The sequence below is a fragment of the Agelaius phoeniceus genome, chromosome 27 (genome assembly GCF_051311805.1).
Source record: "Agelaius phoeniceus isolate bAgePho1 chromosome 27, bAgePho1.hap1, whole genome shotgun sequence".
NCBI classification, from domain to species: Eukaryota; Metazoa; Chordata; class Aves; order Passeriformes; family Icteridae; genus Agelaius; species Agelaius phoeniceus.
This window is the reverse complement of record NC_135291.1, coordinates 1,083,744-1,107,453: the sequence shown is the minus strand read 5'-3', so window position 1 is coordinate 1,107,453 and position 23,710 is coordinate 1,083,744. Positions and strand designations below refer to the sequence as shown.

At 46.2% G+C, this 23,710-nt stretch overlaps 2 protein-coding genes across 2 annotated transcripts; one reads left to right on the top strand and one right to left on the bottom strand.

The window, feature by feature from the left end:
• Window positions 1-116: 116 nt before the first annotated feature.
• LOC143691867 (class II histocompatibility antigen, B-L beta chain-like) lies at window positions 117-3,972 on the bottom strand. Its single transcript, XM_077191190.1, has 5 exons — window positions 3,790-3,972; window positions 3,146-3,415; window positions 1,106-1,390; window positions 395-501; window positions 117-294 (listed from the first exon to the last, which is right to left on the bottom strand). The coding sequence occupies exons 1-5, from the start codon at window positions 3,872-3,874 to the stop codon at window positions 286-288; spliced, it is 756 nt and encodes a 251-aa protein (XP_077047305.1). The 5' UTR covers window positions 3,875-3,972; the 3' UTR covers window positions 117-285.
• A 311-nt stretch (window positions 3,973-4,283) lies between these two features.
• Window positions 4,284-23,674, top strand: LOC129134637 (H-2 class II histocompatibility antigen, A-U alpha chain-like). The gene is made up of 4 exons (XM_054654306.2): window positions 4,284-4,395; window positions 15,751-16,005; window positions 19,184-19,465; window positions 21,681-23,674. The coding sequence occupies exons 1-4, from the start codon at window positions 4,320-4,322 to the stop codon at window positions 21,833-21,835; spliced, it is 768 nt and encodes a 255-aa protein (XP_054510281.1). The 5' UTR covers window positions 4,284-4,319; the 3' UTR covers window positions 21,836-23,674.
• The last annotated feature ends 36 nt before the right edge of the window (window positions 23,675-23,710 follow it).

Sequence of the window (23,710 nt, the reverse complement as noted above, 5' to 3'; positions counted from 1 at the left end):
CCTCCCGCTCCCCCCGGGCCCAGCCCCCACCCTTTGTCCCCCTCCCTTTGCCCAAATCCGTCCCATCACCGCCCCCCCCAACCCCTCCCCATCGCCCCCCAATAAACGGCCCCGGGGCCAACTGGGAAGCTTTATTGGGAGCACTGGGAGCAGGCACTGGGCGGGGGCAGAGCGCCAGCGGGGCTGGGGGGACACGGGACCCCCCCAAAATCAGCGGAGCGGGGACGGAGCGGGGGGTCCCGGCCGGGCCCGAGCCCACGGGGAGGGGCTGCGGCCGCCGGCGGCTCAGGAGCTCTGTGGGCAGAGAAAAGGGGGTGACACCGGGCTGGGGGCCCCGGCGGGAGCGCGCACGCTCCGCCACGGCCGGGACGCCACCCCCGGCACCCGCCCTGACCTTCTTGCGCACGTAGAAGCCGAGCCCCAGCGCCAGGAAGACGAAGCCCAAGACGAAGCCCCCGATGCCCGTCAGCATCTTGCTGCGGGCGGCGTCCGGCGGCATCTCTGGGGGGTCCGCAGGGCTCAGCACCCCCAAAACCTCTCACGGACACCCCCAGCCCCTCCCAGCGCCCTCCCTGTGGCCCCCAGCCCAGCCAGGAGCCCCTGAAACCTCCCCCCGATCCCTTTTTGTCCTGGCCAGGAGCCACCAAAGCCCCTCCCGCCCCTCTGAGGATCCCACAGCCCCCTCCCAGTTGCCCCCAGCGGCCCAGGAGCCCCAAAGCCTCTCGCAGTCCCTGGGCAGCCCCAGCAGGACTCAGCCAGAGCCCTCCCAGTCTGTGCCCAGCACAACCGAGCTCATGGCGAGCCCCGCTTGGCCATGGCCGATCTCCTTCCAGCCCCTCCGGGCTCACTGCGATCCCTCCCAGTCACACCCAGCGCCCCCAAACTCCCTCCCAGTCACACCCAGAACCCCCAAACTCCCTCCCAGTGCCCACCAGGACCCTCCCAACCCCATCCCTCCCTCCCCAGCCTCCCCCAAACCCCTTCCCAGCCCTTGCCCAGTCCCCAGGGCCTCTCCCAGTCCCAGCCCGGCTCTCTCCAGCTCCCTCCCAGTGGCTCCCAGCACAGCCCAGTGGCTCTGCCAGCGCCCCCAGGGGCTCCCCCGTACCCCAGTGCCGGCTCAGGGGCTGCTCCAGGCTGACGTGCTCCACCTGGCAGCTGTAGGTGAGCCCGCGCCGGGGCGGGGTTTCCAGCAGCACCAGCAGCTGGTAGGTCCAGTCCCCGTTGGGGACCACGTCGGTGGCCACCACGTGCTCTGAGAGCTCCTGCTGGCCCTGGAACCACCTCACCTGGATGGCAGCAGGGTAGAAATCCATCACGGAGCAGAGCAGGCGGCCGGGGCCGGGCTGGGAGCTCGAGGGGGGCACCAGCGAGATGGACACGCTGGGGGGCACTGGGAGAGAGAGAGAGAGCGGGGACACGCTGGGATCAGCTGGGGGGCACTGGGAGAGAGAGGGGAGGGCTGGGCTGGGGAGGGACTGGGAGGGACTGGGAGGGACTGGGAATGGACTGGGAATGGATTAGGAGGGACTGGGAATGGACTGGGAGGGATTGGGAATAGACTGGGAGGGACTGGGGACGGATTGTGAGGGAATGGCGAAACTGGGAATGGACTGGGAGGGACTGGGAATGGACTAGCAGGGACTGGGAATGGCCTGGGGAGGAATTGCCGATGGTCTTGGAGGGACTGGGATGGAGTGGGAGGGACTGGGATGGAGTGGGAGGGACTGGGAATGGACTGGGAGGGAATGGAGAAATTGGGAATGGACTGGGAGGGACTGGAAGGCACTGGGAAGGTTTTTGAGGGAATGGGAGTAGACTGGAAATGGAGTGGGATGGACTGGGAATAGACTGGGAGGCACTGGGTGTAGACTGGGAGGGAGTTGGGTGGCGCTGAGAGAGGCAGGAGGAGATGGGGGGCACTGAAAGAGAGGGTGGAGGTCTGGGAGTGAACTGGGAATAGACTGGGAATGGACTGGGATGGACTGGGTGGGACTGGGATGGACTGGGATTGGCACTGAGGGATATGGGAGGGGATGGGGGGAACCGGCAGAGAGGGTGGAGGTTTGAGAGTGAACTGGGTATGAACTGGGAAGAGACTGGGATGGACTGGGAGGGACTGGGGAGGAATTGGAGATGGCCTTGGAGGGACTGGGATGGACTGGGAGGAACTGGGAATGGAGTGCGCGGCACTGCGAGGCCGAGTCCAGCGCGGGGCACTCGGCGCTGCGGGTCTGCCTGGCAACAGGGGAGTCACCAGAGAGACGCGATCTGATTGGCTGAGAAGCGTCAGCGTTACGCGTCGCTGAAATGGACGCGATGGGGGCCGCTGGGAGGGACTGGGAATGGACTGGAATGGACGGGAATGGATTGGGAGGGACTGGGAGGGGCTGGGAATGAACTGGGAGGGATGGGGAATGGAATGGGAATGGGCTGAATATGAGTGGGAAGGAACAAGGCGGGACTGGGAATGAACTGGAATGGACTGGAAAGGACTGGGAGGAACTAGGATGGATTGGGAAAGAACTAGGAGCGACTGGGAATGAACTGGGATAGACTGGGAGGAACCGGGGTGGCTCTGAGAGATGTGGCAGGGGATGGGGGTACTGGGAGAGTGGATGGTGATCTGAGAGTGAAATGGGAATGAACTGGGAATTGACTGGGAACTGAGTTGGAGGAGCTGGGTGGGACTGGGACCGACTGGGAGGGACTGGGAAGGACAGGAGTGGAACTGAGAAAGATGGGAGGGGCACTCGGGACTGGGAGAGAGGGTGGAAGTTGGAGAGGGCACTGGGATTGAACAGGGAATGGACTGGGAGGGACGGAGATGGACTGGGAATGACTGGGCATGGACTGGGATGGACTGGGAATGGGCTGGGAAGGGATTGGGATGAACTGGGAATGGACTGGAAGGGATTAGGAACGGACTGGAGGGATTGGCATGGACTGAGAGGAACTGGGAGGGAGTGGGATAGACTGGGATGGATTGGGAATGGACTGGGAGGGGACTGGGAATGCAGTGGGAGGGACTGGGAATGGAGTGGGAGGGAGTGGGAATACACTGGAAGGGACTGGTGGGGACTGGGATTGACTGGGATGGTCACTGGCAGGGCAGGGCCCGAGGGCACACGCTCTGCCCCGCGCTCACCTCGGCGCTCCACGATGAACGGGCGGAACACCTCGTAGTTGTGCCGGCAGTACCGGTCCACCGCAGTCCGTCTGTCCTCCATAAAGGCCGGGTTGCTGTTCCAGCGCTTGGCATTCATCTCCCCAAAGGGGGTGAACCCCACAAAGTGCCCCACGTCACTGTCGAACATCGCGTACTGCAGCCGGTTGTAGATGAGCCTCTGCACCAACCTCACCTTCTCCGTGCCGTTAATGAAGTAACACTCGCCCTGTAGCATCTCCTGGAACACCCCTGTGAGTGCAGGACACAGCTCAGTGGTGCCCCCCCAGCACCCACCAGCAGCACCCCCAGAGCTCCGGGGCCCACCCCGGATCCCCACTCCGCACCCCCTGTGCCCCACGGCCGACACGGGACCCTCCTGCCCGCGCTGCCGCTTCCTCTTTGCCGCCCTTCCCCCATTTCCCCTTTCATATCCTCTCCCCTCCCACCTCCATCCTCTCCCGATAGGATTTTTGGGGTCCCATTTCCCCCATTTTGCCTATTTTCCACTCTTTTTAAAAAATTCCCCAATCCCCAGCCCCCTCCCGCTCAGTTTTGGGGTCCCCCCTTCGCCCCCTTTTCCCCCTTCTCCCCCCCTGTCCCAGCGTCTCCCGCCCCCCGCTCACCCGAGAGCTCCGCGCCCGCAGCCGGGGGGGCTCCCAGCACCACCAGTGCCACCAGTAGGGCCCCGGCTGCCGCCCCTCGCCCCATGGCCGGCGACCTCCACCCCAAACCGACCGCGCCCAACTGCGAGAACCAGCCCGGAGCAGCGCGGGGTCATGAGGGACGCGCTCCCTGATTGGTCGGGCGTGGTTTCTGGCCGCGCTTTCATTGGTTGTGGGTTTTTTTGGGCTCGCTCTCATTGGCCGAAGTGATTTTTGCGCTCTGTAATTGGCCGGTTCCGTTGGGAGCCCGATTTCCAGAGGGTCTACCCAGCACCTGAGGCGTCATTTCCGCTCCTTTTTCTGATTGGTCAGAATTTCTTAGGGAGCTCAATTTCTGAGCCCTCTACCCGGCAACAGGTGACGCGCCATACACCCCGCTCTCCCATTGGCTGAGCGCTTTTTGGGGTGCTGCTCCCCCGTTCCCAGTTCCCCCAGTTCGGATCCGCGTTCCTGGCAGCAGCACCGACCCTTCCCGGTGTGCCCGGAGCGCCATGGACGGAGCGCGGAGCCTCCCCCGGCTGCTGCCGCTGCTGGCCCTGACCCTGACCCCGATTCTGGGGGTCCAAGGTGGGGTTTTGGGGGGGTCCCGGCTTTGGGGTTCGCTGGGATTTTGGGAATTCTGGGAATTAAGGGGTTAATGGGATCCATCCCCATTTTTTGGGATTTTTGGGGGGATTTTTGGGGATTTTTTTCGTGTTTTTCCCCCTTTTTTTCACGGTTTAGGGGGGTTGGGTGTGGCCGAATCCGTCTTTTTTCGGGATTTTGGGGCTCTGGATGTTCCTAAACCCCCTTGTCCCCGGGATTTTGGGGCTTGGGAGTGGCCAGACCCCCCTGTTCAAAGGATTTTTGGGGGGTTGGGTGTGACCAGACCCCCCTGTACACAAAATTTGGGGGGGCTGGGTGTGCCCAAATCCCTTTTTTCCCAGGATTTTTGGGATCTGGAAGTGCCTAAACCCCTTTGTCCCCGGGATTTCGGGGGGTTGGGAGTGCCCAAACCCCCCTGTACACGAAATTTGGGGGGAGCTGGGAGTGCCCAAACCCCCCTGTACACAAAATCTGGGAAACTGGGAATTCCCAATTCCTCTTTTTCCAGGATTTTTGGGAGTCTGGAAGTGCCCAAACCCCCTTGTCCAAGGGGTTTTGGGGGGTTGGGAGTGTCCAAACCCCCCTGTACCCAAAATTTGGGGAACTGGGAGTGCCCAAACCCCCCTGTACACAAAATTTGGGGAACTCAACGTTCCCAAATCCTCTTTTTCTAGGATTTCAGGGGTCTGGATGTTCCTAAACCCCCTTGTCCAAGGGGTTTTGGGGGGGTTGGGCGTGGCCAGACCCCCCTGTACCCAAAATCTGGGGCGAGCTGGGAGTGCCCAAACCCCCCCTGTACCCAAAATTTGGGGAACTCAACGTTCCCAAATCCTCTTTTCCCAGGATTTTGGGGCTCTGGATGTTCCTAAACCCCCTTGTCCCCGGGATTTTGGAGTCTGGGGGTGCCCAAACCCCCCTGTACACAAAATCTGGGGAACTGGGAATTCCCAAATCCTCTTTTCCCAGGATTTTGGGGTGTCTGGATGTTCCTAAACCCCCTTGTCCAAGGGGTTTTGGGGGGTTGGGCGTGGCCGGACCCCCCTGTACACAAAATCTGGGGAACTGCAAGTGCCTAAATCCCTTTCATCCCAGAGTTTTGGGGCTCTGGAAGTTCCTAAATCCCCTTTTTCCCCGGCATTTTTGGAGTCTGGGAGTGCCCAAACCCCCCTGTACACAAAATCTGGGGAACTCAAGGTTCCCAAATCCTCTTTTCCCAGGATTTTTGGGAGTCTGGAAGTGCCCAAACCCCCTTGTCCCCGGGATTTTGGGGGGTTGGGAGTGTCCAAACCCCCCTGTACACAAAATTTGGGGAACTCAACGTTCCCAAATCCTCTTTTCCCAGGATTTTGGGGCTCTGGAAGTGCCTAAATCCCCTTTCTTCCCAGCATTTTTGGAGTCTGGGGGTGCCCAAACCCCCCTGTACCCAAAATCTGGGGAACTGAAAATTCCCAATTCCTCTTTTCCCAGGATTTTGGGGCTCTGGATGTTCCTAAACCCCCTTGTCCCAGGGATTTTCAGGGGTTTGGGGTCACCAACCCCCCCTGTTCAAAGGATTTTGGGGATCTGGGAGTGCCCAAACCCCCCTGGCCCCAAAATCTGGGGAACTCAAGGTTCCCAAATCCCCTTTTCCCAGCATTTTGGTGATCTGGAAGTGCCTAAATCCCTTTTTTCCAGGGATTTTGGGGCTCTGGATGTTCCTAAACCCCCTTGTCCAAGGGATTTTGGGGATCTAGGGGGGCCCAAACCCCCCTGGACCCAAAATTTGGGACTCTCGAAGTTCCTAAATCCCTTTTTTTCCCAGGATTTTTGGAGTCTGAAGGTGCCCAAATCCCCCTGGACCCAAAATTTGGGGAACTGGGGTTTTTCACATCCTCTTTTCATGGGATTTTGACGATTTGGAAGTGCCTAAATCCCTTTTTTTTTCAGAATTTTGGAGATCTAGAAGTTCCTAAATCCCTTTTTTTCCAGGATTTTTGGGTTCTGGGAGTGCCCAAACCCCCCTGGACCCAAAATTTGGGGAACTCAAGGTTCCCAAATCCTCTTTTCCCGGGAATTTTGGGGCTCTGGAGGTGCCTAAATCCCTTTTCCCCCCACAATTTTGAGGATCTGGGGGTGCCTAAATCCCAATTTCCCGGGATTTTGGGACTCTCTGTGTCCTCAACCCCAAATTTGCTGAGATTTTGAGTAAAAATTCGCAATTTTGGGGGAATTCTGAGTAAAAATCTCGAATTTTCCTGGGATTTTGAGGAGAAATTCCCAATTTTGGGGGGATTTTGAGTCAAAAATCCCCAATTTTCCTGGATTTTTCCCTATTTTTTTTTGGATTTTGAGCAGAAATCCCCAATTTCCCCAGGATTTTGAGTGGAAATGCTCAAATTTTCTTGGAATTTTGATCCAAAATCCCCAATTTTCCTGGGATTTCCTTGACAATTTTCTAGGATTTTGATCCAAAATCTCCATTTTCCTCCTGATTTTTAGTTTAAATCCTGAATTTTTTTTTTTTTTTTTGTATTTAAAGTAGAAATCCGCAATTTTCATGGGATTGTGAGCAGAAATTCCCAATTTTCCTGGGATTTTGTGCACAAATTTCAAATTTTCCCAGGATTTTCCCACAAATTTCTGGGATTTTGAGTAGAAATCCAAATTTCCCCACGATTTTGGGCACAAATCCCCAATTTTCCCAGAATTTCCCCCATTTTTGGGGGGATTTTGAGTAGAAATCCCCAATTTTCTGGGATTTTAAGCAGAAATCTCCAATTTTCCCAGGATTTTGTGTAGGAATCCCAAATTTTCTTGGGATTTTGAATGGAAATCCCCAAATTTTTTTTTGGATTTTAGGAATTCCCAAATTTTCTGTGGATTTTCAGTAGAATCTCCCCAATTTTCCTGGAATGTTGATCAAAAATCTCCAATTTTCCCAGGATTTTAAGGAGAAATCCCCAATTTTCCTGGGATTTTCCCCCCAATTTTCTGGGAAAATTTGAGCAGAAATCCCCAATTTCCCAGGAATTTTCCTCCAATTTTCTGGGATTTTGAGCAAAAATCCCCAATTTTAATGGAATTTTGAGTAGAAAGTCCCAATTTCCCCAGGATTTTGAGCAGAAATTCGCAATTTTCTGGGATTTTCCCCAAAATTTCTGGGATTTTGAGCAGAAATCTCAAATTTCTCAAGGATTTTAAGGAGAAATCTCAAAATTTCCCAAGATTTTGAGCGAAAATCTCCAATTTTCTGGCATTTTGAGCAAAAAACTAAAATTTCCCAGGATTTTGAGTAGGAATCCCCAATTCTCCTGTGATTTTAAGAATTCCCAATTTTTTGGTGGAATTGAGTATAAATTCCCATTTTTTTTCTGGGTATTTTTATAGAAATTCCCAAATTTTCATGGAATTTCGAGCAGAAATCTCCGATTTCCTTGGGAATTTTTGTAATTTTCCTGGGATTTTGATCAAAAATCTCCCATTTCCCTGGGATTTTTCATTTAAATCCTGAGATTTTTCTTTTTATATTTTAAGTAGAAATCCCAAATATTCCTGGAATTTTAAGTAGAAATCCAAATTTCCCCAGGATTTTGAGTAGAAATTCCCAATTTTCTGGGATTTTGATCAAAAATTCCCAAATTTTCTTGGAATTTTGAGCAGAAATCCCCATTTTCCCCTGGTATTTTAATAGAAAACCCCAAATTTTCCTGGGAATTTGAGTGGAAAATTCTGATTTTCTTTTCTCATTTTAAGTAGAAATCCCCAATTTTCCCAGGATTTTGAGCAGAAATCTCCCAATTTCCTTGGGAATTTTTCGTAATTTCCCTGGGATTTTGATCAAAAATCCCCAATTTTCCTGGGATTTTAAGTAGAAATTCCCTTTTTTTTTTCCCTGGTATTTTGATAGAAATCCCCAATTTTCTCAGGACTTTGAGCAGAAATCCAAAATTTTCCCAGGATTTTAAGCAGAAATCCCCAAATTTCCTGGGATTTTCCTTCCAAATTTCTGGGAAAATCTGAGCAGAAATCCCCAATTTCCCTGGAAATTTTTCCTAATTTTCCAGGGAATTTGAGCAGAAAGTCCCAATTTCCCCAAGATTTTCAGCAGAAATTCCCAATTTTCCTGGGAATTTGATCAAAAATCTCAATTTTTTAAATTTTGAGCAGAAATCCCTAATTTTGAATGGAAATCCCGATTTTTTCTGGTATTTTAAGCACAAATCCCCAATTTTCGTGGAATTTTTCCCCATTTTTGGGGGATTTTGAGTAGAAATCCCAAATTTTCCTGGAATTTTGAGTAGAAATTCAAATTTCCCTAGGATTTTGAGTAGGAATCCCCAATTTTCTTGGAATTTTGAATGGAAATCCCCAATTTTTTTTTGATTTTGAGAATGCCCAAATTTTCTGTGAATTTTGAGCAGAAATTCCAATTTTCTCAGGATTTTAAATAGAAATTCCCATTTCCTGGGATTTTGAGAAGAAATCCCCAATTTTTTTCCTCTGGTATTTTAAGAGAAATCCCCAAATTTTTCTGAGAATTTTTGGGCACAAATCCCCAATTTTCCTGGAATTTCCCCCATTTTTGGGGGGATTTTGAGTAGAAATCCCCAATTTTCTGGGATTTTAAGCAGAAATCTCCAATTTTCCCAGGATTTTGTGTAGGAATCCCAAATTTTCTTGGGATTTTGAATGGAAATCCCCAAATTTTTTTTTGGATTTTAGGAATTCCCAAATTTTCTGTGGATTTTCAGTAGAATCTCCCCAATTTTCCTGGAATGTTGATCAAAAATCTCCAATTTTCCCAGGATTTTAAGGAGAAATCCCCAATTTTCCTGGGATTTTCCCCCCAATTTTCTGGGAAAATTTGAGCAGAAATCCCCAATTTCCCAGGAATTTTCCTCCAATTTTCTGGGATTTTGAGCAAAAATCCCCAATTTTAATGGAATTTTGAGTAGAAAGTCCCAATTTCCCCAGGATTTTGAGCAGAAATTCGCAATTTTCTGGGATTTTCCCCAAAATTTCTGGGATTTTGAGCAGAAATCTCAAATTTCTCAAGGATTTTAAGGAGAAATCTCAAAATTTCCCAAGATTTTGAGCGAAAATCTCCAATTTTCTGGCATTTTGAGCAAAAAACTAAAATTTCCCAGGATTTTGAGTAGGAATCCCCAATTCTCCTGTGATTTTAAGAATTCCCAATTTTTTGGTGGATTTTGAGTATAAATTCCCATTTTTTTTCTGGGTATTTTTATAGAAATTCCCAAATTTTCATGGAATTTCGAGCAGAAATCTCCGATTTCCTTGGGAATTTTTGTAATTTTCCTGGGATTTTGATCAAAAATCTCCCATTTCCCTGGGATTTTTCATTTAAATCCTGAGATTTTTCTTTTTATATTTTAAGTAGAAATCCCAAATATTCCTGGAATTTTAAGTAGAAATCCAAATTTCCCCAGGATTTTGAGTAGAAATTCCCAATTTTCTGGGATTTTGATCAAAAATTCCCAAATTTTCTTGGAATTTTGAGCAGAAATCCCCATTTTCCCCTGGTATTTTAATAGAAAACCCCAAATTTTCCTGGGAATTTGAGTGGAAAATTCTGATTTTCTTTTCTCATTTTAAGTAGAAATCCCCAATTTTCCCAGGATTTTGAGCAGAAATCTCCCAATTTCCTTGGGAATTTTTCGTAATTTCCCTGGGATTTTGATCAAAAATCCCCAATTTTCCTGGGATTTTAAGTAGAAATTCCCTTTTTTTTTTCCCTGGTATTTTGATAGAAATCCCCAATTTTCTCAGGACTTTGAGCAGAAATCCAAAATTTTCCCAGGATTTTAAGCAGAAATCCCCAAATTTCCTGGGATTTTCCTTCCAAATTTCTGGGAAAATCTGAGCAGAAATCCCCAATTTCCCTGGAAATTTTTCCTAATTTTCCAGGGAATTTGAGCAGAAAGTCCCAATTTCCCCAAGATTTTCAGCAGAAATTCCCAATTTTCCTGGGAATTTGATCAAAAATCTCAATTTTTTAAATTTTGAGCAGAAATCCCTAATTTTGAATGGAAATCCCGATTTTTTCTGGTATTTTAAGCACAAATCCCCAATTTTCGTGGAATTTTTCCCCATTTTTGGGGGATTTTGAGTAGAAATCCCAAATTTTCCTGGAATTTTGAGTAGAAATTCAAATTTCCCTAGGATTTTGAGTAGGAATCCCCAATTTTCTTGGAATTTTGAATGGAAATCCCCAATTTTTTTTTGATTTTGAGAATGCCCAAATTTTCTGTGAATTTTGAGCAGAAATTCCAATTTTCTCAGGATTTTAAATAGAAATTCCCATTTCCTGGGATTTTGAGAAGAAATCCCCAATTTTTTTCCTCTGGTATTTTAAGAGAAATCCCCAAATTTTTCTGAGAATTTTTGGGCACAAATCCCCAATTTTCCTGGAATTTCCCCCATTTTTGGGGGGATTTTGAGTAGAAATCCCCAATTTTCTGGGATTTTAAGCAGAAATCTCCAATTTTCCCAGGATTTTGTGTAGGAATCCCAAATTTTCTTGGGATTTTGAATGGAAATCCCCAAATTTTTTTTTGGATTTTAGGAATTCCCAAATTTTCTGTGGATTTTCAGTAGAATCTCCCCAATTTTCCTGGAATGTTGATCAAAAATCTCCAATTTTCCCAGGATTTTAAGGAGAAATCCCCAATTTTCCTGGGATTTTCCCCCCAATTTTCTGGGAAAATTTGAGCAGAAATCCCCAATTTCCCAGGAATTTTCCTCCAATTTTCTGGGATTTTGAGCAAAAATCCCCAATTTTAATGGAATTTTGAGTAGAAAGTCCCAATTTCCCCAGGATTTTGAGCAGAAATTCGCAATTTTCTGGGATTTTCCCCAAAATTTCTGGGATTTTGAGCAGAAATCTCAAATTTCTCAAGGATTTTAAGGAGAAATCTCAAAATTTCCCAAGATTTTGAGCGAAAATCTCCAATTTTCTGGCATTTTGAGCAAAAAACTAAAATTTCCCAGGATTTTGAGTAGGAATCCCCAATTCTCCTGTGATTTTAAGAATTCCCAATTTTTTGGTGGAATTGAGTATAAATTCCCATTTTTTTTCTGGGTATTTTTATAGAAATTCCCAAATTTTCATGGAATTTCGAGCAGAAATCTCCGATTTCCTTGGGAATTTTTGTAATTTTCCTGGGATTTTGATCAAAAATCTCCCATTTCCCTGGGATTTTTCATTTAAATCCTGAGATTTTTCTTTTTATATTTTAAGTAGAAATCCCAAATATTCCTGGAATTTTAAGTAGAAATCCAAATTTCCCCAGGATTTTGAGTAGAAATTCCCAATTTTCTGGGATTTTGATCAAAAATTCCCAAATTTTCTTGGAATTTTGAGCAGAAATCCCCATTTTCCCCTGGTATTTTAATAGAAAACCCCAAATTTTCCTGGGAATTTGAGTGGAAAATTCTGATTTTCTTTTCTCATTTTAAGTAGAAATCCCCAATTTTCCCAGGATTTTGAGCAGAAATCTCCCAATTTCCTTGGGAATTTTTCGTAATTTCCCTGGGATTTTGATCAAAAATCCCCAATTTTCCTGGGATTTTAAGTAGAAATTCCCTTTTTTTTTTCCCTGGTATTTTGATAGAAATCCCCAATTTTCTCAGGACTTTGAGCAGAAATCCAAAATTTTCCCAGGATTTTAAGCAGAAATCCCCAAATTTCCTGGGATTTTCCTTCCAAATTTCTGGGAAAATCTGAGCAGAAATCCCCAATTTCCCTGGAAATTTTTCCTAATTTTCCAGGGAATTTGAGCAGAAAGTCCCAATTTCCCCAAGATTTTCAGCAGAAATTCCCAATTTTCCTGGGAATTTGATCAAAAATCTCAATTTTTTAAATTTTGAGCAGAAATCCCTAATTTTGAATGGAAATCCCGATTTTTTCTGGTATTTTAAGCACAAATCCCCAATTTTCGTGGAATTTTTCCCCATTTTTGGGGGATTTTGAGTAGAAATCCCAAATTTTCCTGGAATTTTGAGTAGAAATTCAAATTTCCCTAGGATTTTGAGTAGGAATCCCCAATTTTCTTGGAATTTTGAATGGAAATCCCCAATTTTTTTTTGATTTTGAGAATGCCCAAATTTTCTGTGAATTTTGAGCAGAAATTCCAATTTTCTCAGGATTTTAAATAGAAATTCCCATTTCCTGGGATTTTGAGAAGAAATCCCCAATTTTTTTCCTCTGGTATTTTAAGAGAAATCCCCAAATTTTTCTGAGAATTTTTGAGCAGAAATCCCCAATTTTCCTGGAATTTTGAGCAGAATTTCCCTAATTTTTCTGGGATTTTTCCCCAATTTTCCTGGGATTTTGATCAATAATCCCCAATTTTCCCAGGATTTTGAGTTTAAATCCTAATTTTGATTTAAATTTTATGCACAAATCCCCAATTTTGCTGGGATTTTGATCAAAAATCTCCGATTTTCCCATGATTTTAAGTATCAATCCTAATTTTTTTTTAAACCACAAATCCCCAGTTTTCCAGGATTTTGAGCAGAAATTCTTAAATTTCTTGGGATTTTGAGTAGAAATCCCCAATTTTTCTGGGATTTTGAGTAATAATTCCCAATTTCCCCAGGATTTTAAGTAGAAATCCCCAATTTTCTTGGAATTTTGAGCAAAAATCTCCAATTTTTTTGGGTTTCCAGCAGAAATCCCAATTTTGAATGGAAATCCTAACTTTTCTGGTATTTTAAGCCCAAATCCCCAATTTTCCTGGAATTTTCCTCCATTTTTTTTTGAGATTTTGAGTGGAAATCCGAAATTTTCCTGGAATTTTAAGTAGAAATTTAAATTTCCCTAGGATTTTGAGTAGGAATCCCCAATTTTCTTGGGATTTTGAATGGAAATCCCATTTTTTTTAAAATTTAAGAATTCCCATATTTTCTGTGAATTTTGAGCAGAAATCCCAATTTTGAATGGAAATCCCGATTTTTCTGGGATTTTAAGCACAAATCCCCAATTTTCATGGAATTTTCCCCCCGTTTTTCTTTTTGAGATTTTGAGTGGAAATCCCCAAATTTTCTTGGAATTTTGAGCGTAAATCCTCCAAACTTCCTGGGATTTCGAGCAGAAATCTCCAATTTCCTTGGGAATTTTTTCATAATTTTCCAGTGATTTTTTTCTTGTGTTTTAATAGAAATCCCCAAATTTTCCTGGGATTTTGAGTATAAATTCCCAATTTTATTTTCTGGTATTTTAACAGGAATCCCCAATTTTTTTTTTTTTTTTTTTAAATTTTGACTTGAAATCCCCAATTTCACTGGAATTTTCAGCAGAAATCCCGAATTTTCTTGGAATTATCCCCCAGAATTTTGAGTAGAATTTCCCTGGGATTTCGATCAAAAATCTCCAATTTTCTTGGGATTCTGACCAAAAAAAATCCCCAATTTCCCTAGGATTTAAAGTAGAAATCCCCAATTTTCTTGGAATTTTGAGCGTACATCCTCCAAATTTCCTGGGATTTCGAGCAGAAATCTCCAATTTCCTTGGGAATTTTTTTCATAATCTTCCGGTGATTTTGACCAAAAAAATCTCAATTTTCCACAGCATTTGAACTACAAATCCATTTTTATTTTTTTTAAATTTTAACCAAAAAAATCTGGTTTTCCCCCATTTTCCAGTCCAGCACAGCATCATCCAGACGGAATTCTACCAGAAATCCCTGAGCCCCGGCATCCCCGACAGCGACGAGTTCATGTTCGACTTGGACCATGATGAGATTTTTGATCCAAAATCCCCAATTTTCTGGGATTTTGACCAAAAATCCCCCATTTCCCCAGGATTTAAAGTAGAAATCCCCAATTTTCTTGGAATTTTGGGAAAAAAATCTCTCCAATTTTCTTGGAATTTTGAGCAAAAAAATCTCCAATTTTCTTGGAATTTTGAGCGTACATCCTCCAAATTTCCTGGGATTTCGAGCAGAAATCTCCGATTTCCTTGGGAATTTTTTCATAATTTTCCGGTGATTTTTTTCCTTGTATTTTAATAGAAATCCCCAATTTCGCCTGGGATTTCGAGTATAAATTCCCAATTTTATTTTCTGGTATTTTAATAGGAATCCCCAATTTTTTTTTTTTTTTTTTAATTTTGACTTGAAATCCCCAATTTCACTGGAATTTTCAGCAGAAATCCCGAATTTTCTTGGAATTATCCCCCAGAATTTTGAGTAGAATTTCCCTGGGATTTCGATCAAAAATCTCCAATTTTCTTGGGATTCTGACCAAAAAAAATCCCCAATTTCCCCAGGATTTAAAGTAGAAATCCCCAATTTTCTTGGAATTTTGAGCGTACATCCTCCAAATTTCCTGGGATTTCGAGCAGAAATCTCCGATTTCCTTGGGAATTTTTTCATAATTCTCCGGTGATTTTGACCAAAAAATCTCCATTTTCCAAGGCGTTTGAACTACAAATCCAATTTTATTTTTTTTAAATTTTAACCAAAAAAAACCCCTTTTTTCCCCCACTTCCCAGTCCAGCACAGCATCATCCAGACGGAATTCTACCAGAAGTCCCTGAGCCCCGGCGTCCCCGACAGCGACGAGTTCATGTTCGACTTGGACCATGATGAGATTTTTGATCCAAAATCCCCAATTTTCTGGGATTTTGACCAAAAATCCCCCATTTCCCCAGGATTTAAAGTAGAAATCCCCAATTTTCTTGGAATTTTGAGAAAAAAAATCTCTCCAATTTTCTTGGAATTTTGAGCAAAAAAATCTCTTCAATTTTCTTGGAATTTTGAGCGTACATCCTCCAAATTTCCTGGAATTTCGAGCAGAAATCTCCGATTTCCTTGGGAATTTTTTCATAATTTTCCGGTGATTTTTTTCCTTGTATTTTAATAGAAATCCCCAAATTTTCCTGGGATTTTGAGTATAAATTCCCAATTTTATTTTCTGGTATTTTAATAGGAATCCCCAATTTTTTTTTTTTTTTAAATTTTGACTCGAAATCCCCAATTTCACTGGAATTTTCAGCAGAAATCCCAAATTTTCTTGGAATTATCCCCCAGAATTTTGAGTCGAATTTCCCTGAGATTTCGATCAAAAATCTCCAATTTTCTTGGGATTCTGACCAAAAAAAATCCCCAATTTCCCTAGGATTTAAAGTAGAAATCCCCAATTTTCTTGGAATTTTGAGCGTACATCCTCCAAATTTCCTGGGATTTCGAGCAGAAATCTCCAATTTCCTTGGGAATTTTTTCATAATTCTCTGGTGATTTTGACCAAAAATCTCCATTTTCCATGGGGTTTGAACTACAAATCCATTTTTTTTAAATTTTAACCAAAAAAATCCGTTTTGTGCCCATTTCCCAGTCCAGCACAGCATCATCCAGACGGAATTCTACCAGAAATCCCTGAGCCCCGGCGTCCCCGACAGCGACGAGTTCATGTTCGACTTCGACGGCGACGAGATTTTCCACGTGGAGAAGGAGGAGACGATCTGGAGGCTGCCCGAGTTCCAGGAGTTCGCCAGCTTCGAGGCGCAGGGCGCGCTGCAGAACATCGCCATCGACAAGCAGAACCTGGAGAACTCCATGGCCGCCTACAACCGCTCCCGCACCCCCAGCGGTAACAGCGCCGGGAGATCGGGGAGGGAGGGAGGAGGTTCTGGAAGGTTCTCTGGGAAATTCGGGGGGTTTGAGGGGGGTTTTGGCGGGTTTGAAGGAATTTTAGGGGGTTTCAAGGCAGTTTTGGGGATGTCCAAGTTCTGGAAGGATCGTGGTGGGATTCCAAATGTTGGTGTTCCTCAAACGCAATCCCGGTTGGATGCACCCCAATTTCAGGAGATTTTGACCCAATCCCAGTTGGATCCACTTCAATCCCAGTTGGATCCATCCCAATCCCGGTTGGATGCACCCCAATTTCAGGAGATTTTAACCCAATCCCAGTTGGATCCATCCCAATCCCAGTTGGATCCACCCCAATTTCAGGAGATTTTAACCCAATCCCAGTTGGTTCCACCCAATCCCAGTTGGATCCACCCAATCCCAGTTGGATCCACCCCAATTTCAGGAGATTTTCACCCAATCCCAGTTGGATCCACCCAATCCCAGTTGGATCCACCCCAATTTCAGGAGATTTTAACCCAATCCCAGTTGGTTCCACCCAATCCCAGTTGGTTCCACCCCAATTTCACGAGATTTCAACCCAATTTTAGGGACATCAAACCCCAGTTCCAGAAGGTTCCTGGTGGATGTTCCAAACTTTGGTGTCCCTCAAACCCAATCCCAGTTGGATCCAAACCAATTTCACGAGATTTCAACCCAATCCCAGTTGGATCCGCCCCAATTTCAGGAGATTTTAACCCAATCCCACTTGGATCCACCCCAATCCCAGTTGGTCTGACCCAAATCCAGAGGATTTCAACTTAATTTTAGGGACAACCAACCCCAATTCTAGAAGGTTCCTAGAAGGTGGAACTCCAAACTTTGGTGTCCCTCAAACCCAACCCCAGTTGGTTCCACCCAATCCCAGTTGGTTCCACCCCAGTTTCACAAGATTTCAACCCAATCCCAGTTGGTTCCACCCAATCCCAGTTGGATCCACCCCAATTTCAGGAGATTTTAACCCAATCCCAGTTGGATCCACTTCAATCCCAGCTGGTCTGACCCAATTCCAGAGGATTTCAACCCAATTTTAGGGACAACCAACCCCAGTTCCAGAAGGTTCCTGGTGGAACTCCAAACTTTGGTGTCCCTCAAACCCAATCCCAGTTGGATCCACCTCAATCCCAGTTGGATCCACCCCAATTTCACGAGATTTCAACTCAATTTTAGGGACATCCAACCCCAATTCCAGAAGGTTCCTGGTGGAATTCCGAACTTTGGTGTCCCTCAAACTCAACCCCAGTTGAATCCACCTCAACCCCAGTTGGTTCCAACCCCAATTTGAGGCTCTGGATCCAACCCAATTCTAGGGGATTTCAACCCAATCCCAGCTGGGATTCCAAGAGAATTCCGAATTTTGGGTTCCACCAACCCAACCCCAGCTGGTTCCACCTCAATCCTGGCTTCACCCAACCCAATTTTGACCAAATTCACCCCAATCCCACCAAACCCCAAACGCCAAACCCCAGATCTGGTGCCGATTCCAAACTTTTCCAATCCCAGTTGGATCCACCCCAATCCCAGTTGGATCCAACCCAATTCTGGGGACATCCAACCCAAATTCGAAACTTTGGTGTCCCTCAAACCCAATCCCAGTTGGTTCCACCTCAACCCCAGTTGGGTTTGACCCAACCCCAGTTGGTTCCACCTCAATCCCAGTTGGATCCACCTCAATCCCAATTGGCTCCACCCCAATTTCAGTTGGATCCCATCCAATATCTGAGGATTTCAACCCAAATTCCAGAAGGTTCCTGGTGGAACTCCAAACTTTGGTGGCCCTCAAACACAACCCCAGCTGGATCCACCTCAACCCCAGCTGGATCCACCTCAATCCCAGTTGCTTCCACCTCAACCCCAGCTGGTTCCAACCCAATTTCATGAGATTTCAACCCAATCCCAGTTGGTTCCAACCCCAATTTTAGGGACAACCAACCCCAATTCCAGAAGGTTCCTGGTGGAATTCCGAACTTTGGTGTCCCTCAAACCCAACCCCAGTTGGATCCACCTCAATCCCAGTTGAATCCAACCCCAATTTGAGGCTCTGGACCCAACCCAATTCTAGGGGATTTCAACCCAGTCCCAGTTGGGATTCCAAGAGAATTCTGAATTTTGGGTTCCACCAACCCAACCCCAGTTGGTTCCACCTCAATCCTGGCTTCACCCAACCCAATTTCGACCAAATTCACCCCAATCCCACCAAACCCCAAACGCCCAACCCCAAATCTGGTGCAGATTCCAAACTTTTCCAATCCCAGTTGGATCCAACCCAATTCTGGGGACATCCAACCCAAATTCGAAACTTTGGTGTCCCTCAAACCCAACCCCAGTTGGTTCCACCTCAATCCCAATTGGCTCCACCCCAATTTCAGTTGGATCCCATCCAATATCAGAGCATTTCAACCCAAATTCCAGAAGGTTCCTGGTGGGACTCCAAACTTTGGTGTCCCTCAAACCCAATCCCAGTTGGATCCACCTCAATCCCATGGATCCACCCCAATTTCAGGAGTTTTCAACCCAATTTTAGGGACATCCAACCCCAGTTCCAGAAGGTTCCTGGTGGAACTCCAAACTTTGGTGTCCCTCAAATCCAACCCCAGTTGGATTCACCCCAATTTCAGGAGATTTTAACCCAATCCCAGTTGGTTCCACCCCAACCCCAGTTGGATCCACCTCAATCCCAGTTGGTCTGACCCGAATCCAGAGGATTTCAACCCAATTTTAGGGACAACCAACCCCAGTTCCAGAAGGTTCCTGGTGGAACTCCAAACTTTGGTGTCCCTCAAACCCAATCCCAGTTGGATCCACCTCAATCCCAGTTGGATCCAACCCAATTTCACGAGATTTCAACCCAATCCCAGTTGGTTCCAACCCCAGTTTTAGGGACAACCAACCCCAATTCCAGAAGGTTCCTGGTGGAATTCCGAACTTTGATGTCCCTCAAACCCAATCCCAGTTGGATCCACCTCAATCCCAGTTGGATCCATCCCAATCCCAGTTGGATCCACCTCAACCCCAGCTGGTTCCAACCCAATTTCACGCGATTTCACCCCAAATCCCAACCGCACGGATCCAATTTCTTCCCGAACCCACCCTGACCCAAAACTCACGGATTTTCCCCCGGATTTTTGCGGCCTTGGCAGTGGCCCCGGAGGTGGCCGTGTTCCCCAAGCACCCGGTGGAGCAGGACGAGCCCAACATCCTCATCTGCTCGGTCACCAAGTTCTGGCCGCCGGTGCTGGGCCTGGTTTGGTTCCGGAACGGCGCCCGGGTCACCGAGGGCGTCCTGGAGACGCCGTTTTACCCCGACCGCGACTTCTCCTTCCGCAAGTTCTCCTACCTGCCCTTCATCCCCGAGCCCGGCGACTACTACGACTGCAAGGTGGAGCACGAGGGGCTGGAGAAGCCCACCAAGACGCATTGGGGTGAGATTTGGGGTTTTTGGGAAATCATGGGATTTTTTGGGGGGAAAATGGGAATTTTGGGAAAAAAAAATGCAGCGTTTTTAGGAAAAAATGGGATTTTTTGGATGTGGGAAGTTGGGGGTTTGGGGTTATTACGACTGCAAGGTGGAACACGAGGGGCTGGAGGCGCCCAGCAAGATGCATTGGGGTGAGATTTGGGGATTTTGGGGAAAAAAATGGGTTTTTTTGGGAAAAAATGGGATTTTTGGGAGAATTTGGATTTAGGATTTGGGGTTATTACGATTGTAAGGTGGAGCACGAGGGGCTGGAGGCGCCCACCAAGACGCATTGGGGTGAGATTTGGGGATTTTGGGAAAAAAAAGGGGTTTTTTTTGGGAAAAAAATGGGATTTTTGGGAGAATTTGGATTTGGGATTTGGGGTTATTACGACTGCAAGGTGGAGCACGAGGGGCTGGAGGCGCCCAGCAAGACGCACTGGGGTGAGATTTTGGGATTTTTGGAAAAAAAATATTATGGGGTTTTTGGGAAAAAATGGTTTTTTTGGGGAAAAAAAAGGGATTTTTGGGAGAATTTGGATTTGGGGTTATTACGATTGTAAGGTGGAGCACGAGGGGCTGGAGAAGCCCACCAAGACGCATTGGGGTGAGATTTGGGGATTTTGGGATTTTTGGGAACAAAAAAGGGGTTTTTTGGGGAAAAAATGGGATTTTTGGGAGAATTTGGATTTGGGATTTGGGGTTATTACGATTGTAAGGTGGAGCACGAGGGGCTGAAGGAGCCCAGCAAGATGCACTGGGGTGAGATTTGGGGTTTTTGGGAAAAAATGGGATTTTTTGGGGGGGAAAATGGGAATTTTGGGAAAAAAAAAATGCAGCGTTTTTAGGAAAAAATGGGATTTTTTTGGATGTGGGAAGTTGCGGATTTGGGGTTATTACGACTGCAAGGTGGAACACGAGGGGCTGGAGAAGCCCACCAAGACGCATTGGGGTGAGATTTGGGGATTTTGGGAAAAAAAAAGGGGTTTTTTTGGGAAAAAAATGGGATTTTTGGGAGAATTTGGATTTAGGATTTGGGGTTATTACGACTGCAAGGTGGAGCACGAGGGGCTGGAGGCGCCCACCAAGACGCATTGGGGTGAGATTTGGGGTTTTTGGGAAATCATGGGATTTTTTGGGGGGAAAATGGGAATTTTGGGAAAAAAAAAATGCAGCGTTTTTAGGAAAAAATGGGATTTTTTTGGATGTGGGAAGTTGGGTATTTGGGGTTATTACAACTGCAAGGCGGAGCACGAGGGGCTGGAGGAGCCCAGCAAGACGCACTGGGGTGAGATTTGGGGATTTTGGGATTTTTGGGAAAAAAATATTATGGGGTTTTTGGGAAAAAATGGTTTTTTTGGGGAAAAAAATGGGATTTTTGGGAGAATTTGGATTTGGGATTTGGGGTTATTACAACTGCAATGTGGAGCACGAGGGGCTGGAGGAGCCCAGCAAGACGCATTGGGGTGAGATTTGGGGATTTTGGGGATTTGGGGAAAACAATTTGGCCCTTTTGGGATTTGGGGTGGAAATTGTGGGAGTTGGGATTTGGGATAATTTGGATTGGGAAAATTGGGATTTGGGATAATTGGGATTTGGGGTGGAAATCGTGGAATTTAGGATAATTTGGATTTGGGAAAATTTGGATTTGGGGAAATTTGGATGTGGGAAAATTGGGATTTGGGAAAATTTGGCATTTGGGATAACTGGGATTTGAGATAATTGAGATTTGGGATAATTTGGGTTTGGGATATTTTGGATTTGGGATAATCTGGATTTGGGAAAATCTGGATTTGGGGTGGAAATTGTGGAATTTAGGATAATTTGGATTTGGGATAATTTGGATTTGGAATAACTGGGATTTGGGCTAATTAGGGTGTGGGATAATTGGGATTTGGGATAATAGGGATTTGGGGTGGAAATTGTGGGATTTAGGATAACTGGGAGTTGGGAAAATTGATAGGGATTTGGGATAATTTGGATTTGGGAAAATTGGGATTTGGAATCATTTGGATTTGGGAAAATTGGGATTTGGGAAAACTGGGATTTGGGGTGGAAATTGCAAGATTTGGGACAGGAAACAATTTGGGAAGAGGAAGAATTTGGGAACTTTGGGATGAAGATGAGGACGAAGAAAAACTTGTGATCCCCTAAACGTTGGGAATTGCGGATTTTTCCAGAACCCCAAATCCAGGCGCCGGCCTCCGAGGCCACGGAGACGGCGATTTGTGCCCTGGGCTTGGCCGTGGGCATCGTGGGCATCGCCGCCGGCACCATCCTCATCATCCGCGGGATGAAGCTCGGCCGCGCCCGCACCGAGCGCGGCACGCTCTGAGAAACCCAAAACCCTGCAAAACCACCCCAAAATCCAGCCCCAAACCCCGTGGAATTACCCCAAAACCCCGTGGAATTACCCCAAAGTCTTCCCTGAGATACCATGGAATTGCCCCCAAAATCCCCTGAAATGCAACCCCAAAATCCAGTCCCAAATCCCCTGGAACTGCCCCAAAATCTATCCTGGAATTCTGCAGAATTGTCCTGAAATCTGTCTCAAAATCCCGTCTGAAATGCTACAAAATGACCCCAAAATCCAGCCCTAAATCCCACTAAATTGCCCCAAAATCCTACCCCAAATCCTTCTCCAAATCCAGCCCCAAATGCCACAAAATGACCCCAAAATCCAGCCCCAAACCCAGCCTGAAATGCCACAAATGATCCCAAAATCCAGCCCCAAATCCCGCAAAATGACCCCAAAATCCAGCCCCAAATCCGTGGAATTACCCCAAAGTCTTCCCTGAGATACCATGGAATTGCCCCCAAAATCCCCCTGAAATGCAACCCCAAAATCCAGTCCCAAATCCCCTGGAACTGCCCCAAAATCTATCCTGGAATTCTGCAGAATTGTCCTGAAATCTGTCTCAAAATCCCGTCTGAAATGCCACAAAATGACCTAAAATCCAGCCCTAAATCCCACTAAATTGCCCCAAAATCCAGCCCCAAATCCTTCTCCAAATCCAGCCCAAATGCCACAAAATGACCCCAAAATCCAGCCTGAAATCATCTCAAAATCCAGCCCCAAAATCCCACAAAACTACCCCAAAATTCAGCCCCAAAATCCCATAAAATTACCCCAAAGTCCAGACCCAAATCCCATGGAATTACCCCAAAATCTGTCCCCAAACCCCGTGAAATTGTCCTGAAAACCAGCCCCAAATCCCACCTGAAATCCTGTGGAATTGCCCCAAAATACAGACTGAAATCCTGTAAAATGACCCCAAAATCTGTCCAAAATCCCATGAAATTACCCCAAATCCTGCCCGAAATCCAGCCCAAAATCCCACAAAATAACCCCAAAATCCAGTCCCAAATCCGGTGGAATTACCCAAAATCTGTCCCAAACCCCCCTTGAAACTCCTTGAAAATTTTACCGAAGTTACCCCAAAAGCTCTTTAAAATTCCCTGTAAAATCTGCCCAAATTCCTCAAATCCACTCGACATTCCCTTAAAATCCCCAAAATATTCCATTAAAATCCTCCCAAAATTCCACTAAAATCCCCCCAAAATCCCCTGAAATCCATTAAAATCCTCCCAAAATTCCACTAAAATCCCCCCAAAATCCCATTAAAATTCCCTAAAAATTAAAAAAAATCCCATTAAAATCTCAAAAATTCCCTTAAAATACCCCAAAATTCCCCTGAAAATTCCACCAAAATTCCCCAAAAATCCCATTTAAATCAAAATATTTCCCAAAAATTCCCATTTTCCCCCAAGACCCCCCTTTCGCCCAAAATTCCCGTTTTTTCCCCCAGAATTCCTTGTCCCCTCCTGTCCCCAACAAAGGAGGGGGGAGGGGATTTGGGATCGGTCCCTCCCCCCGCTTTGGAATTTTCTGGCAAAAAAAATTTGGGATTGATGGAGGAGGGAAAGGGGGGAGGGATTTGGGTCCCCAAATGTCCCCACCCCCTCCCCAGGAAGGTCCGTTTGACCTCCCCATCATGGCGGCACCGGAAATGACCACAGAGAACAGGAACCGCTCTCGCCACCAGGAGCCGCTCTATCCTCCATACTCTATGGTCGGTCCTCCAGCACCTCATTTTCCTAGAGTTTTTCCCATTTTTCACCAATTTTTTTCTCAAATCCCGTTTTTCATCCCCAAATATATTCCACGCACTCATCTCGTCGTCATCCTCACATTTTAATCCATCATGAT